This window comes from Artibeus jamaicensis, unplaced genomic scaffold, assembly GCF_021234435.1.
Source record: "Artibeus jamaicensis isolate MK-2021 breed Jamaican fruit bat unplaced genomic scaffold, CSHL_Jam_final contig_1128, whole genome shotgun sequence".
In the NCBI taxonomy this organism is placed as follows: Eukaryota; Metazoa; Chordata; class Mammalia; order Chiroptera; family Phyllostomidae; genus Artibeus; species Artibeus jamaicensis.
The window spans coordinates 479,143-494,981 of NW_026521220.1; the positions used below are offsets into that span (position 1 = coordinate 479,143).

General features: G+C 57.6%; 1 protein-coding gene across 1 annotated transcript in view; it reads left to right on the plus strand.

Annotated features, from left to right (window-relative positions):
* The window catches only part of BCR (BCR activator of RhoGEF and GTPase), a 105,713-nt gene that overhangs the window by 43,642 nt on the left and 46,232 nt on the right, over positions 1-15,839 (plus strand). Inside the window, exon 2 of the mRNA XM_037158723.2 lies at positions 9,856-10,037. Within this exon, the coding sequence (XP_037014618.2) occupies positions 9,856-10,037 (182 nt within the window). The remainder of the gene's footprint in view (positions 1-9,855; positions 10,038-15,839) is intronic.

The following is a 15,839-nucleotide window of genomic DNA, read 5'->3' on the forward strand; positions in this document are numbered from 1 at the left end:
ACCTTTCCTGGCTCCGCAGTACCTTGCACCTGATGCTCTTGATTTCTGAGCCACCTCGAAGGAGAAAACAATGTGGACCTGAGAAGAGACTCAGTTCCTGTTTCTCTCCAACAGTCTTTTGGGGGCTCTGAACCCCGCCCTCTGGGACAGAGCATTGGGTGTAAACCCAGGTCAGTGCTTCTACTAAGAGAACTTCGCAGAGCAGTGAGGGCGTCAGCGGCCAGGCCTCTGAGTTCTAAGGCATAACAGGGGCTGCAGAGGGGAGGCACATGTTGTGTCACTGGTGAGTCATGGGTCTTTCTGGAAACTTGCAATAGGCGGGTGTGCGCGTCCCTCCTGTTATTTAGGAACAACTCAGAGTGCCTCCCCCACAAGGCCAAGGTCTGTGCCACTGGGGGCAGAATCCCCAGAGCTGGGGGGGAATGGTGGCTAGAGGTCTAGCTTGGAGGCCTTTCCCATGCCGCCCGAGCGCCCTCCAGGCTCTCAAGTTTCCTACAGAGAAGGGGGGTCTCTCCAGACAGGCGCTCCAGCCCTGCCGTCTGGCTCCACCCCGCAGTACCAGGGCACACCAGGGCTGAGCAGCTCGGGAGCTACGGGATGTTTGTCTCTGCAGCTGCTACCCTGCTGACTCATGCAGCCTCTTTGGAAGGGGTGGGAGGAGGTTGGTGGCTCCAAGGTGGGCTGGGTCCAGCTAGATTACCCCGGCTTTCCTAGTGACATCTGCCACTCCCCCCACCCCCCGGCCAAGAGCAGAGCGCACATCAAGTGAGAATAGGGAAACACACACCTGCACAGCTTGGGAAGGACCCACGCGCGCAGAGTGAAGGGTGCTGGGGTTCCCCTCTCAAGGACCGGGGGAGGGCGGGCAGCTGTTAGATGCCGGCCACGTATGGCCAGGCACTGCCGGGGGTGTGATCTGACGGGGTCTGCAGTGCTCCCCTCCACAGGGGGATGGCGGTGCCCACCGTGGAGGTGAGAGGACTCCAGGACAGCGAGCTCAGCAGTGGGCAGGGGTCCAGGTTGTAAGGCGCAGGGATTGGCCTCGTTCTCCCCAGGCCTGTGCAGGAGGTCTGAGCTCAAGTTCTGTGCCTTGAACATTGCCTGCGGGAGGTGCCCACCTCCCAGCGTGAGTGCTGGGCCGGGCGGCCGAGCCACACTGACGTTCTGCCGTGTGGGGCGTTTCTGGGACAAACACTGGCTCGGAGCTGGTGTCGCATACCTCCCTCCGGGAGCCTTTCCAATGCCTTGTCTTCCCCAGGTCCTGTGATTCTCGCAGAGCGGGCCCCAGTGTGTCTACACTCCGCAGGCCCAGCGTGTTCTGCAGTGTGGCGGTCTACACGGCCCTGGCCCTGTGCCGAGACTCCCTGGAGGGGTCACTTTTGCCTACAGGTGCTTTCAGAACCAAGCACACCCAAGACCCTTGTCATGACCTGCTGTCCTGACTAGGCAGGTGGCAGCAGTGGAGCCCTGAGTGGGTGTGTGACAGCTGTGCTGGGGAGGGGGTGGGAGCTGGGCCAGCAGGGGAGTGAGCTTGGGGACTGGTCCAGGCTGTCACGCCTTGATGACAGCTGGGATTATCGCCGCAGGTGGTAATTCCCACATGACAGTTTCAAGTTTCAGGTCAAGAGCAGAGGCTAGTCCTTTGTCTCCTCCTGCATCTGGACCAAGATCCTCATGGGCTTGTGTTCTGGCGGACCCTGTGCTTGAAGAAACCCGGTGGCCTGCAGTCCCAGGCCCCTGGAAATCAGGGAGAGCCCCGCTCCCGCTGATTCCTAATGTGGAAGAGAACTGCGGAAGCACCGCGCGTCTGGGACAATGGAGGGCTCAGGCCTTCCTGGCGGAGCAGCTCTGGGCCTCTGAGCCGGCCAGAGCGGGGCCCTGGAGGGCTGTGCAGTGGGTCGGACGGATGGGATCGCCATGCCAGGGTCACCTTCTGACCCACAGTGGCCTGGCAGGTGCCACAGGCCCTGCTAGCATGTGGCTTCCAGCCCCAAGAAGAATCTTCCCAAGCACGTGGGCCTCACGACATTTCCCCAGGTAGAGCATGGCGTAGAAATAGAGAGCAGAGACATACCCAAAAAAGTCATCCAGAAAACGTGCTTTTCTGGAAAGGAGTGACATAGTACCTGTAACTATCTCAGGTTGGACCATGTGAATAGCCAGGGCTTCCAATAATTATGACTAATGATACTTGTGCTTCCAGACCGTCCTTCCTCTGGCTCGCTTGTCCCCCTCAGGGTGTGTGGGTGGAGCATCATTATCCCCATTTCACTGGTGGGAACATCAAGATGAAACGAGCCTCCGTGGGGCCTCGGCAGTCCCGGCCGGTCTGTTCTCTTTCTCCTGGATGATAGAAGGAGGCCCTGAAGGCTGGGGGAGGGGAGGCCGGGAACCGAGGGATTGCATTTCCTTTTCCAAGTGCATACTTAAGTCAAGGACAGGGGAGTTCCCCACTGCTTGATTCATGAGCACAGAGGATTTTTTAGGCGTAAATCCATTTTAGCCTAGACTTCGAAATTCTACCACCTCCTGGTCTGTTCCTTGGCTTTTAACATCTGCTCACATCTGGTACACCTCAAAATTCTGCTGCCCGAAGTGGGGGAGCCAGCTCAGGGTGCAGCTCAACCGTCTGAGTCTCCAGGAAGTGGCCCTGACCTGGCAAACCCAGCCAGGTGAGTTGCCACTTTGCAACTCAGCTTGCCAGCTGTGGGGCTCGGGGCATATGCCTGCAACATTCACCTGTAAAAGGCAATACCAGTGCTTCCCTTGTGGAGGTGTTAGTAGGGAAGGCAGTGCACCTGGACGGTGCCTGTAGCTGCTGCTGTGTGTTGCCCACGAGGGTCTCAGAGCCTAAAATTTGGGCTGGCATCCTGGGTCCTTGGGGCCATCTTCATATGTACATGCCATTGTCCCTGTGAGCCAATCTGTCTCCAGACGTCCCCTTTTCATAAGTTCACAGCCCAACCCAAAGACCTCATGCTAACTTGGTATAAAGACCTTGTTCCCAAGGTCATATTTTGATGTACAGGGGGTTAGGACTTCAACATGGCATGGAGACAGAATTCACCCCATAACGCTGCGTGTCTTTCCTTTCGTTCTTTTTTATATTAGGTTTCCAAACTTGTCCAATCATTAGGTTTTTTTTTAACTGTGGTAAAATACACTCAACATAAATTTATTATGTTAGCCATTTTTAAGCATACAGTTCGTGGCGGTGTGTGCCTTCACACCATTGTGCAGTTCCCACCACCGTCCATCTCCAGAACCTTCTTACCTTCCCAAACTGAAACTCCACCCACTAAACAACTCACCATACTTCCTTCCCTCAGCCCCGGCCCCCACAACAGCCGTCCTACTTTCTGTCTCTATGAATTTGCCTGTCCAAGGTACCTTGCATGTCGTGACTGAATGTTTGGGTACCCCCCAAACCACAAATTCATATGTTGAAGCTCTAATCCCACGAGGTGTTTGTAGGTGGGCCTTTGAGAGATGATTATGTTCACACGAGCGCAGGAAGACAGGGCCCCGTGATGGAAATAGTGCCCTTACGAGAAGAGACCAGAGAGCTTGCGTCTCTGGCTTTCCCCGAACACCACGCTCCAAGGCAAGGCCATACGCGCACCCCGCGAGCACCCGTCCATCTGCAAGCCAGGAAGAGAGCTCTTACTGTGGTGCAGCCACGCTGACACCCTGACCTCAGACTTCCGGCTTCCCGAACGGTGAGAGCGTGCATTTCTGTTGCTGGTCTCTGGTATTTTGTCCTGGCAGCCCTGTCAGACTATAACGTGCTTAGAGAAGTGGAACCGTGCAGCATTTGTCTTTTGGGGACTGGCCTGTTTCCCTTGGCATGAGGTCCTCAAGGTTCATTCATGTTGGTGTTACAGAACTTCCTCCTGTTTTAAGGCTGAGTGATACTCCACTTGTCTGCATTCCGCATTTGTGCATTTCTTCCTCCGCCGGTGGACACTTGGGTTGCTTCCACCTTTCGGCCCTTGTGAAGGGTGCTTCTGGGAACGTGGGTGTACGTGCACCAGCCGTCCAGCCCTCCCGGGCTTCCTTCAGAAGGAGCAGTGCTGGGGGGATGTGCGAACAGGCCTCCCTCCTGGCCTCCCAGGCTCACCCACTGCCCGCCTGCCCCAGGCTCAGTATCCTGACTGCCAAATGGGGGAGCCCTTCCTTCCACCATCTTTTCTCTCCTCTGTTGCTTTTAAGGACACTCGTCATTGGATTTAGTGTCCATTGGATAATCCAGGGTGATCTCCTCTTACGGTCCCTGACCCTGTGATTCCGTCTCCAAACAGCTGGAACCCACACCCCCAGGGCGAAGAGCCCCAAGGGAGGGCTGTCGTTTCTGCCCGCCTGTGTTCTCCGACAGCTCGGCCTCGTTTGGGGCACGGCGGGCTGTTGCAGAGTCGGGGTTCGGGCCACGAGTGGGGGAGGCTCAGGCCCTTTCCACCTGGCACTGTCTGGCCCGTTGGGAGGATTGGACTGACCTTGGAGCCTTCCATGTAACACACACCGGCCTGGACTGTGACCTTCCCCAGCCCTGGCAGTTGCAGCTTCCCCTGCTGGCTTTGCTGATGTCACTGTTGTGGTGACAACATGGAGGCCGGGTGCTCTCCGTGGCCCTTCTTCTCCCACAGGACCAAGGGCTCTGAAGACCGGCTTCTCACCAGGGTGTGGTGACTGACTGGATGGGGGATGACGTCTCATCTGTAAAGGATTGTGACCCACTTGGTATACATGCAAAAAGGACCAGCCGCCAACCTGACCTTGGGGAGAAGGCAGAAGGACCACTGAAACCAACCAGATAGCTCAGAACAAACTGCCTGCAGGTGGCCCAGGGTCACAGTGCCAGGCGTTCTGACGTCTGTGCAGATGATGTCCTTAGAGGTCAGGAAACAGCTGGATTATGCTCTGGGTTCCTTGTGTGAGAGGGGAAAACAGACGTATGTTTGTGTGTGGGGGGGGTAGGTGAAAGTATGTAACATAAAAGTGAACAGTTCAGGAGCATTTAGTATGTTCACAGTGTTGTGTAACCACCATCTCTACTTAGCTTCCAAACACTCACATCGACCCAGAAGGAGACCCCATGCTCATCGAGTATCTGCCTGCTGTCTCGATAGACGTGCATATTCTGGACGTTCATTTAAGTGGAGTCAGGTCTTTTGGGACTGCTTTCTTAGCATAATGTTTTCAAGCCTCATCCATGTTACAGCCTGTCTCAATACTTCCTCCTCCGTGAAGCGGAAAGATGTCATTGTATAGGTATACGCAGTTTGCTTATCCAGTCATCAGCTGGTAGACATTTGAGTTGTTTTATCTTGTTACTGTTGTGAATAATGCTGCTTGAACTTTCTGGTACACGTTTTGGTTTGCGTACTTGTGTTCATTTTTAGTTACATACCCAGGAGGGGGACCGCTGGGTCACATCAGCTCGGCTTTTAGAAACGTCTTTTCTTTGGACTGTGCTTGGGAAGTGACTCAATAGGCAGGCCACACAGGTGGGTCTGGGTACAGTCAGGATCCACCTGTTCTTGTCCTGGAGACTCAGTTTTCTTGTCTGGAAAAATGGGCATCTAGAAGTTCCTGTGCACCAAAGAGGCGGGGTGCATTCAAAGAGATGGCAGGTGTGGGCGGCCGGCAAGGTGTCTAGCTCAGAGAATGTTCCTGGCAAAGGGTAGTAGCTATTTTTAGTCAAATATGTGTCTACAATTTGAGGCTTTCCCACTGTTTGCAAAATTTACTTCCCTGAAGTGCCACAGATATTCCCTACTGTACCTGGGGTTCTGCTTCATAATAAAGGAGTCAGGCCTTGGCCAGGGAGCCAGGCCCTGTGGATAGATGTGTTCTCAGCAACAGGACAGTGGAGGGAGACGTCATCAGGCTGCGGAGGAGTGTGGGGTCCAGAGCCGCACTGACCTGTGGGATCCGGGCCCATGAGTGAGACCCGGATCTCTGTCCCAGCTGCGGTTTTCATGGTCTCTCCTGGAGGGGCCGTACCTGCCCTCAGGCCCCTCCGAGGGTGGGGGCTGCAGGCTTTAAAGGTTACCAGCACGGCCCCAGCACAGCCCCCGTGCTGCTTGCCTGTGACCCAGGAGAGGAGGCAGGGCCGACAGAGGGGGCTGGGGGCTGGGGAAGGAGGGCTGCTGCAGGTTTGACCCACGTGCCCTTCCGCAGAGACCTCCCACAGCAGCTGACCCAGCCACTGGAAGGAAGGTGGTGTTTGACGTGCTTTTACTTTTGTAAATAAATAAAGCCCGGCCATTTGCTAACAGTGTAAACCAGAATGGGAGACCACCCTTCCTGTGGTCTTTCTGCATGATCGAGTCTCTCTGCCTCCCCCACCCAAGATCCCAGTGTCCCTCCTCCCTTTCCCTGGATCCTGCTGTGAGAACCCTCCCCTGCCCCTTCCCATCTGTTCTGGGTAGCGAGAGCTGAGACCATAACCTTGGTCTCTCCCAAGGTCTTGCTCCAAGCACTCACCCTGGAGCACCTTGGCCAGAGAGTGGAAAAGGACCCCCACACCTCTGGCAGTAGCAAGGTACCTGAAAACAGGACCCGGGGACCCTCTGGGCACTTGGGGTCCAGGCAGGTCTCTCTGCTTGGCTGCTCCCAGGACAGCTGGTGGTCGGGGTTGGGCTCTGCACACATTTCATGGGCACCCCTGCAGGAGGGGCCCCAGCAGGGCCCGGCAGAGGCCTCAGAGGGTGGTGCATGTTCTCTTACTTGTAGCAGCAAAAATGGGGAGGGGAGTGTCGAAGTTATGGGAGCTGTTTGAACCAAGGCCTGGAGGAGAGACAGGCAAGCTACTGGGGAGCTGAAGGGCCTGAGGCTAGTCTGAAGCCACTGCTGCTTTTAAGCAGATGTGGGCTGGCGGGCTGGCCAGCTGGAGGACAGGTGTGCAGGCACAGGCAGGTGCCATGCGGCCGTCACTGAGAGGGTCCCGTGTGGGCACTGCGTGTGATGTCGGGCTGATTCTTCTCCGACCCCAGAAGGTTAGCTGGCAGGAAGCTCCCCCAGCCTGGATTGGAGGTGGTCCAGGGTGTGATGCCAGGGTCTCCCCTTGAGGTGACATTGGCAGAGCATGTGCGAGGCTTTCCTTTATTGCCTTCATTATTAAACAAATACGTAGGTAGAGGAATATCCCACCGTCGTGCCCACTCTCATCAGCCCAGGAGCACACCACCTAGAGGTTTCAATTCTGTGCTTGTTTTGTGCTTATTTCGGGTGTGGTTGCAGGGGCCGCTGGTGATTAGCGAAGCCCCCTCATGCCTTCCCCGAACACAGCCACCCCAACACTGCCACTGGCTGGAAGGGACCTTAGGAAACGTGTGGGGGGGGGCGTTGAATAGACGTAACATAAAATGGGTGATTTTCGCCATTCCGAAGGGTTCGGGTCAGCGACTTTAGGTGCGTTCACACGTTGTGCAGCCGTCTCCACCGCCCCCTCCAGAACTTCCCCGTCTCCCCAAACTGAAGCTCTGACCCCACCCAACAGCGGCTCTCTGCTCCCTTCCCCTGGCCACCACCATTGCACTTTCTGTATGAATTTGATTGCTCTGGGCACCGAGCTCACACCGAGGAATTATCTAAAGTTGTGTTTTTGTGACTGGCCTGTTCCACTTAGCGTGATGTCCTTGAGGTTCATCCGTGCGTCAGAACTGTCTTCCTTTTTAAAGGCCGAGTGGTACTCCATTGTGTCCCCAAACCGCATGGTGTTTATTCATTCACCCGGCCACGGGCGCTTGAGTTGCTTCCATCATTTGGCCATTGTGAGTGATGCCGCTGTCAACGTGGGCGTAGAAATGTCTGTTCAAATCTCTGCTTTCACTTCTTTTGAGTGTGTACCCGGAAGTGGGATTGCTGGATCTTAAGGATAATTCTGTATTTAAATTTTTGAAGGATTAAAAAAAAACAGTATTGTTCTCTCAGACTGGGGGAACCGCACCCCACCCTCCACCCCCCTGCTCCTGACTTACTCCTCTTGGGGCTTTTTGTTTGTTTGTTTGTTTCTTGCAGTTTGGGGTTTGGTTTTTTTTTTTTGGCCTTTTCCTCCTTGCATCAGAAAATAGATTTGCAGAGTGCTGGGACCAGGGCTGCTAAGCCCACTTGCCTGAAAAAGGAGGAGGTTCGGATTTCTCTGGACTAGTCCCTTTTCCACTCTAAGCCAGCTGCTGTCCGCACAGCTCTGGACTGAAATCGCCTCGCCCTCCCCCTCCCCAGCTGGTGAGCTATTCAGATGATCCTCCTCCCTCTCCCCAAATCTCCTGTAGCTGCAGGGTCCCAGTGTTGGTTTCAGCCTTGGGTAGAGCTCCTGCAGGAAGTGCTCAGCTGCCCCTCCACCAGGTCCGCGGTGCTGCCCACATGTCCAGGCGCAGAGAGCCTTTCCCACTGGCTGTTCCTAAGACAGGAGGGAGGAACAAGCCTCTTTTCTCACTTTGCTCTGGTTCTTGGGAGGTGGCAGTCTGCGTTAGAGGGATGGTGGGCTGCAGCCCTCAGGTGGTACGCAGCAGGAGTGACTAGCTATGTGGACCCCTGACTTAAAAGCATCAGTTACTCTGCCCTGGCTGGTGTGGCCCAGTGGATGGAGCGCCGACCTTCGAACCAAAGGGTTGCCAGTTTGGATTCCCAGTCTAGGGCACATGCCTGGGTTGCAGGCCAGGTCCCCAGAGTGAGTGTGTGTGGTGGCAGAGGTTGCAGTAGACTGGTGAATGAACGAACGCTGCAGAGCCCACCTGTGGTGCTAACCTTTGGGGGCGCTGCTTGCCGATGAGTCACAGTGAAGGGGATGTAAGCTGATCGACGTGACCCATCGGAAAACCCACGGGCCACGAAAGTGCCCTTTGGAGGAGGCCCCCAGAAGTGGCCCCCACGTGAGGCTTGGCAAGGGCTGGGCCATGGAGCCTGATGTCCTGGGAGGGGTCTGGGAACAGAGCTAAGGAAAGGCCGAGGGGTGTGGCTTTATGATTTAGCCTGGGTTCTCGAGAAGGGGGTTCTTTTAAAAAATTTTTTCTTACTGTCGTTCATTACAATTGTCCCCCCTTTTCCCCATTACTCTCCCCTGTGCTGCCCGCCCCCACCTCCCACATTCAATCCCCCCCCCCCCCCGTTGTCCTTGTCTACAGGTTCCCTCATACATGTTCCTTAACTTGACCCTTCCCGGAAGAAGGGGGTGTCTGTCTTCAGAAGGGGGAGGGAGTGTTACTCTCTGTGACTAGATGATCCCCAGTATCAGGGCCTGTGTTGTGGGGTAAGCTGCTCTCTGTCCTCATCGGCAGGTGCAGTGATTGGGGCGGAGGTGGCCAGGGGTTTTGCAAGGCCGTTTGGGAGTCAGCCGCAGGACCGGGCGGTGGAGGGGAGGGAGCTGCGGCAGTCTTCCGGGCTGGGTCGGGTGGGTACAGGGTGCTGCTCGTGGTGGCCATGGCGTGCACCCGGGCTGCTGTGCTGGCCTGTGCTCTTCACCTCATCACATCCCCCTGGACACATGTATGAGGACTGTCCCTGATGGTAAAACACTAGAATTTGGGGTCTACCTCTCTATAATGGCTCTGGTCCCCACCCAGGACAAGGACAGATGTGTCCCAGGCAGCATTCAGAGCCCGGTCTCATATCGTTGGGGAGCGAGCTGCTGTTTCGTCCCCTCCTCGCCCTGGGATCTTTGGCCAGTCTGTTGTGAGGTCTGTGCACCGAAGGCGAGGCCAGTGCACCTGAGGTCCCTGTGTGATGCCTGCGGGGGGCAGGTGTCATCAGCTGGGAGCCTGCTGGGGCTGGTGGGGTGCGGACACTCCCGGGCCGTTGGCCCTGCGGCCCTGCTCCCCGTCTCTAACACAGGCTGCTTCTCTGCTCACACAGACACGTCGTTCGGAACGCCACCCGGATACGGCTGTGCCGCGGACCGGGCTGAGGAGCAGCGCCGCCACCAGGACGGGCTGCCTTACATCGATGACTCACCCTCCTCCTCGCCGCACCTCAGCAGCAAGGGCAGGGGCGGCCGCGATGCCCTGGCCTCTGGAGCTCTGGAGTCCACCAAAGCGGTGAGTCCCCGGCCAGCAGGCCCAGGGTGGGGTGGGCTTGGGCTCAGCTGCAGGCCAGCTGTCCTTGTCCCAGAGGCTCCCTGACCTGCAGCTGCTCTGCTCAGGGGCAAGTCCCAAGTAAGTGACAGAGCAGCCAAGGTTGGTGTAGAGGCACTGAAACTCCCTTCTCATTCCTTCATCTGGGGCACAGGGACCACCTTGCTGGGTGCGTTGAGCGGGGGGATCGTGGAACTCTGTCAGCCGTGCCATGGGGGAGGCAGGCAGCGCAAGCTGAGGGGCTGCAGGGGTGGCCCCAACAGTGGTGCAGAGCAGGGGTGCCGTCTAGGTTCCCAGCCCTGCACTCCACAAATCGCATTTGCTCCATTTTACCACCGAGGGTGCTGACGAGGACCCCATCCATACGTCTATGGTGGTCTTTCCCTGCGATCCCAGTGCCACCAGCACTCCACTGATGGGGCACTGAGGCCCCGAGGTTGAGTGGCGCGTGCAAAATGGCACATTCAGCAGATGCCCTTGGGGTGGCCCTCGAGCTGGCTGCTCTCTCAGGGCCACATAGCCCCAGGTTGTCCCGGTGCCCTTGTGCGGGCCCAGCCTAGCGTGGAGACGTGCCCTCACCACCCTCTGTAGGGCTAAGGCTCAGGAGAGCACGTCCTCAGGGCAGGCGGGCCGAGACGTGCACCCCCTGCCTTTGAGGCCAGGGCACCCCTTTGACCTGGAGCTTCCTCCTTGAGAAGATCCCAGCCCCTGGGGCAGACTGCACCTCTGTTTTCCTGGTCCTTTTCCCCTGATGACACAAACCTCCCCCCTTCTGATTAGCTTGTTTCTGGATGATTTCCACCCCAGATTTAAAAATGAGAGAAATCTGCTTCATTTTTGTCACTGCAAAGAAGGGCTAAAATTGTGTCTTTTTACTGCCATTGCCTCTCTGGGCTGTTGTCTCGACGGCAAAGACGGCTTCTTACTTACACTCCTGTGATTTCTACAGACTTCGGTTCTGGGCGGGCTTCTCATTCTGAGACCTGAAGACAGGAGGGGAACCCTGCGTGCCGCACACACCTGCCCCGGGGGGGGCTTTTCGTCCATTGTCTGGTGTCACCGTTTCACAGGTGCAGGACCCAGGGTTCAGAGAAGTGAAGCAGCTTACTCGAGGCCACGCAGCTGTCACATTGGAGCCTTCCCAACCCCTCAGTGGACCCTTTTCTGCAACTCCCTTGCCTTTCTCAGTGTACTCCCCTTCTTGCTATGGACGTGGTTTGGTACAGACAGGGGTCCTGAGGGCCCTGAATAAGTAGGTGGAGTTCTGAACTGGGGACAGTCCTCCCTGTCCATCTACTGTCCCTGAGGGCTCTTCACCTGACAGGACCTTGCTCCTCCTTCAGGCCCTTGGAGGAGACTGCTCTGTCCTCCCTAGGCGCCAGGCCACAAGCGACTTGGCCCCCCACCGCCAGACTCCTGCCCTCAGACCCTCATCTCCACGGCCTTGGAGACACTGGGAAGAACAGGCTCTTGTCGGCCATTTCCGTGACCTCTGCCCCCCCTCCCCTGGGAGGGCAAAGCCGGCACCCCTGTCCCAAGTGAAGCAAAGTAGTGTTACAGACCCGCCCGGGCGTCAGGGGGCAGAGCTGCCAGCTGGCAGGTGACTCCCTTCAGCAGTGTCAGGGCGAGGGTGAAGGGTCCAGGCATCACCCCCAGCTGCTCGTGGGCATGGGCAGTCCTTCCTGGGGCTCCTCGTCCTGGCCGCGTCCCGTCCATCCGTTCACGGGGGGGACATCAAGGCACAGAGCAGGGAGCTGACCTTGTGGAGCAGCTGGTGCTCACCTGGCTCCACGCCTTGTGACGCAGTGTGACTCTGCTCCTCACACTCACTTGCTGGGCCTCATCCCTGGGGTACCAGCAAGGGGCAGGCCCAGAGACACTGGGCTCAGCCAGGAGAGGCAGATGCAACCCCCGCCCACACCTTCTCCTGTGCAGGAGCCCCCAGTGCGTGGTGGAGCTGGGTGGACCCTCTAGCCGGGAGCCTCTTGTGGGCCTGCAGGGGCCCAGGGAGCACGTGGGCTTGGGTGCAGCTCTGCAGATGTGGCCACGCCCACGTGCTGCCGCGGCAGGTGGCTGGCGGGGCCCGCAGATGCTTTGGGGTTTTTTGTTGTGTTTCTTTTTTCTTTTAGAAGAAGCCAAAGTAAATGCATATATGCTGTTGATCACCCCTACTCTGAAGTCAATTTTGCATTTTTACAAAGGGAACTCAAAGCTGGCTCAGGCGCGTTTGAGGACAGACAGGCCTGCCGTACACTTTTGCTGCCGGCCTGCCCCGTGCCTGGTTTATCTGGTCGACAGCTGTGGCCATGCAGCGGAAATTATACCTCTGACTTCTGCTTTTATCTCAGCAACCACAGGTTCTTTACTTTTATGATTCACTTGTCACAGACGCTCTGACTCTTGGGAGGCCCCCCTGAGGCTCTGCACCGGGTGCAGCAGGGTCAGTGTCACCTGTGTCCCTGTGACTCAGCTCAGCCGTGTTAGCCAGCTCGGAGGCCCTGGCTTACAAGTGTTACTGGTGGCCTCACCTGTCTTTTCTGTAAAGTCTGGGAAACCAGGTGTTTGGTGCCAGCCTGGGCCGTTCCCTCTCTCCTGAGGGCCCGTGAATTAGTTAGGGGGTGGGCACGGGAATCGTGCTTCCGCTCTGCATGCTTCCACCTCTACTTCGGGGACTGGAGGTATCCCCCGGCTCGGGGCCTGTGCGGAGGCCAACCTCTGCCCTCTGCTGGCTGGGCCCCGGCACAGTGTCCAGCCACAGCCCCTGCCCACGGTTCTTCCTGAAGCTGTGCTGGCTTTGAACTCCCAGCCAGGAGCAGCCTGCCCCTCATGGCTGGGCTTTTGTGCCCTGGCCACCCCGGCTTCCCAAGCTTGGGGGTGAGGGGTACCCTGCACACTTCTGCTGCCGCCATTCCTCAGCTCTCCCTCAGCTCCCGTGGGCCTGACAGCTGGCTGACAGGAGGTGGTTCTGGTCCCCTGCGTCCCTCACCCGGATTTTCCTTACCTGCCTTCACCCCCAGTTCGTTTTTATCTGCCCTTTCAGTCTCACGTTGTGTGTTGCTCGCTTGCTTCCTTCCCCTGCCCCCCCCCCCCAGGCAGCAGCAGCCGCCTCCCTTTCCCAGTTGCCCTTTGCCTCCGGCTTCCTCCCACCGCGGCGTTCCCACCGTCACGGCCCTGACTGGATTCACATGCCCTTTCCAGAACTGGCACGTATGCAGGACGCGTTATAAGTCACCCAGTCCCGGCCGCGCTCTCTGCGCCTTCCTCGTCTGTGCTCTTCCTCCCACCCTCCCTTCTGCGAGAGCAAGTTGGCTGGTGTCCCAGCTGCGCCTCTCCGATGCCACCAGCCCTCTTCTGGGGGTCAGGAGAAGATGCTTGACCTGAGCATGCGTGCCTATGCCCCCCGAGTCTCCTCCCAAGCCCTGTGAGGTGTCTGGGCCAGCCGTTCCCCTGAGTGGGCCATGCCCCTCAAAACAGGGAAAGCTGGCCTCAGCACCATTCTGCCTGTGATCTTTTCCCTCCCGGTTTTCCAAACCATGCGGGTGGGAACAAGGCACAATGCTGCCACCAACCCACATGAGCACCAGCATCTCGTGCTGGGTGGGGCTGTCATCTCCCTCCCACCCCCCCGCCCCCCACCCCCTGCACTCACAGTAGCAAGATTGTTCCTTGGAGCATGCGGCTGGGTGGGTGGCTGCTGCTGCCTTTCGCCTCCACCTCTTCCCTTGCTTGGGCGGAGGGCACCTCAACATGGTGGGAGGCACAGGCAGGGTCGGCTGAGAGCCGCTTCCCCCAAGTGCTGCCCCACTCACGGTGTGGCTCAGTGGGCTGAGGTGAGAGGAGGCACCAGGGTCCCTGCCCTGCCGGTCTACGCACTGTGTGCATGGGATCCTCTGCGCCCCGGCAGCACTTTGGGTCCTGGAGCAGGCTGCACTGGCAGTTCGCATCCTGGGACCTGCTTGTCTCACAGGTGAGGGTTCCAGGAGGAAGCCGCAGCGTTGCAGGGCTGCGGCCCACACGGGCCCGGCATGGAGCTCTAGATCCATTCAGTACTCGCGGTGAATCTTCACGGAGCACTTCTTACGTGTTCCAGACACGGCGCTGACACGGGCAGTTTCAAGGTCAGGCTCAGCGTGTCCCAAAGGCTCCCTCCCCGGCAAAGCCACCACCCAGCATGTTCCGGGAGGTGGCCCTGTGGTGTGGGGCCTGGACATCCTTTTCCTGGAGTGGCTGTCAGCCAACGTCCGAATGGCTGGTACCTACACAAACACACGTGTGCACACATATGCACCTTGCTCATTTGCTCTTAGAGATTCCCAAAGCAGACTGGTGGTCCGGGAGGCTCTTTGGATAATCCCAGGGGCGGCGAAGATGGGGTACAAGCCCCATGGACACAGAAAGCAGAAGTAGATGGGACCTAGAGACTGGGCCCCTGTCCCCAGTTTACACGCAGGCAGCCAAGAGTCGGGCAGAAGGAGCTCACCTGGCATTTCTGGCCCTGCAGCCCTGTTCCCCAACACCTGGCCCCGGGTGCTCCCTGCGGGGCACAGAGCACCTCTGTGTCACCAGGCTGGGAGAGTTGGAGGGACATCAGGGTTGGGAGCACAGAGGAGCCACACAGCTGGTCCTGAGTCCAGACTCGATGGTAATACCACAAGGCCCTTAGTTAGCCTCAAGTTTTTCCTTGACACCAGCATTTCTCACCTGGGGTTGATTGGGGCCCAGGGGACATGTGGCAACATTTGCAGACGTTCCCAACTGTGCGTTGCTACTGGCACATGGTGGGCAGAGGCCAGAAATGCTGCTCAGCACCCTGCAGGGCACACGGTGGCCCTCAGTGCCCACAGAGACTCCCCCAGCCCCAGATGTGGGGGCGCTGTGGGCCAGGAGCCTGCTCCCAAGCAGGGGTCCCCTGAGAGGACTGGGCAGTGAGTGAGTGGCTGCCGGGGCAGTGTTCCAGTTCCACACCCGGGGGCGGCCACAGCGGGGGCGTCTCACAGCTCCTCTGCCGGCTGGGAAACCTGGTGAAGGAAGAGTCGGGCTGTTATGTCACCTTCTGTGAACGAGGGCCCCTCCCCGACGGGGGTCTCCTGGGACTAGAGTGGGGACTGGCCAACCTCTAACGGCAGACTCTGCCCACCGGGGCAGTCACACGGCATGTTCCGTGTTTTAGCAGCAGCATCTGTGTGCATTTCCTGGGGCGGCCGTAGCAAGGCGCCACAGGCCAGGGGAGCTTAAATGACAGAGATTTTTGTCTCCTATTTCTGGAGCCTGGAAGTCCAAGGTCAAGGTGTTGGCAGGGTCAGTTTCTCCTGGGCTTCTCTCCTTGGCTTAGAGATGGCTGTCTTCTCCTTGCATCTTAATCTCCTTTTTTTACATTGAGATATTGACACGTTACATTAGTTTCAGGTGCCCAACATAATGATTCAACTGATGTCTATGCTGTAAAGTGGTCACCACAGTGAGTCTAGTTAACACCCATCGCCTCACATAGCTACAGATTTTTGCTGTTGTTGCAAACTTTGCGAATTTACCCTTGCCCTGACCGGTATTGGCTCAGTGGATTGGGCGTCATTCCACAAAGTTAAGGGTTGCTGGTTTGATTCCCAGTCAGAGCACACGCCTGGGTTGCGGGCCAGGTCCCTGGTTGAGGCGCGTGAGGGAGGCAACTGATTGATGTTTCTCTCCCTCTTTCTCCCTCCATTCCCCCTCTCTAAAAATAAGTAAATAAAATCTTTTTTGAAAACCTACTCTCTTAGCAACTTCCAA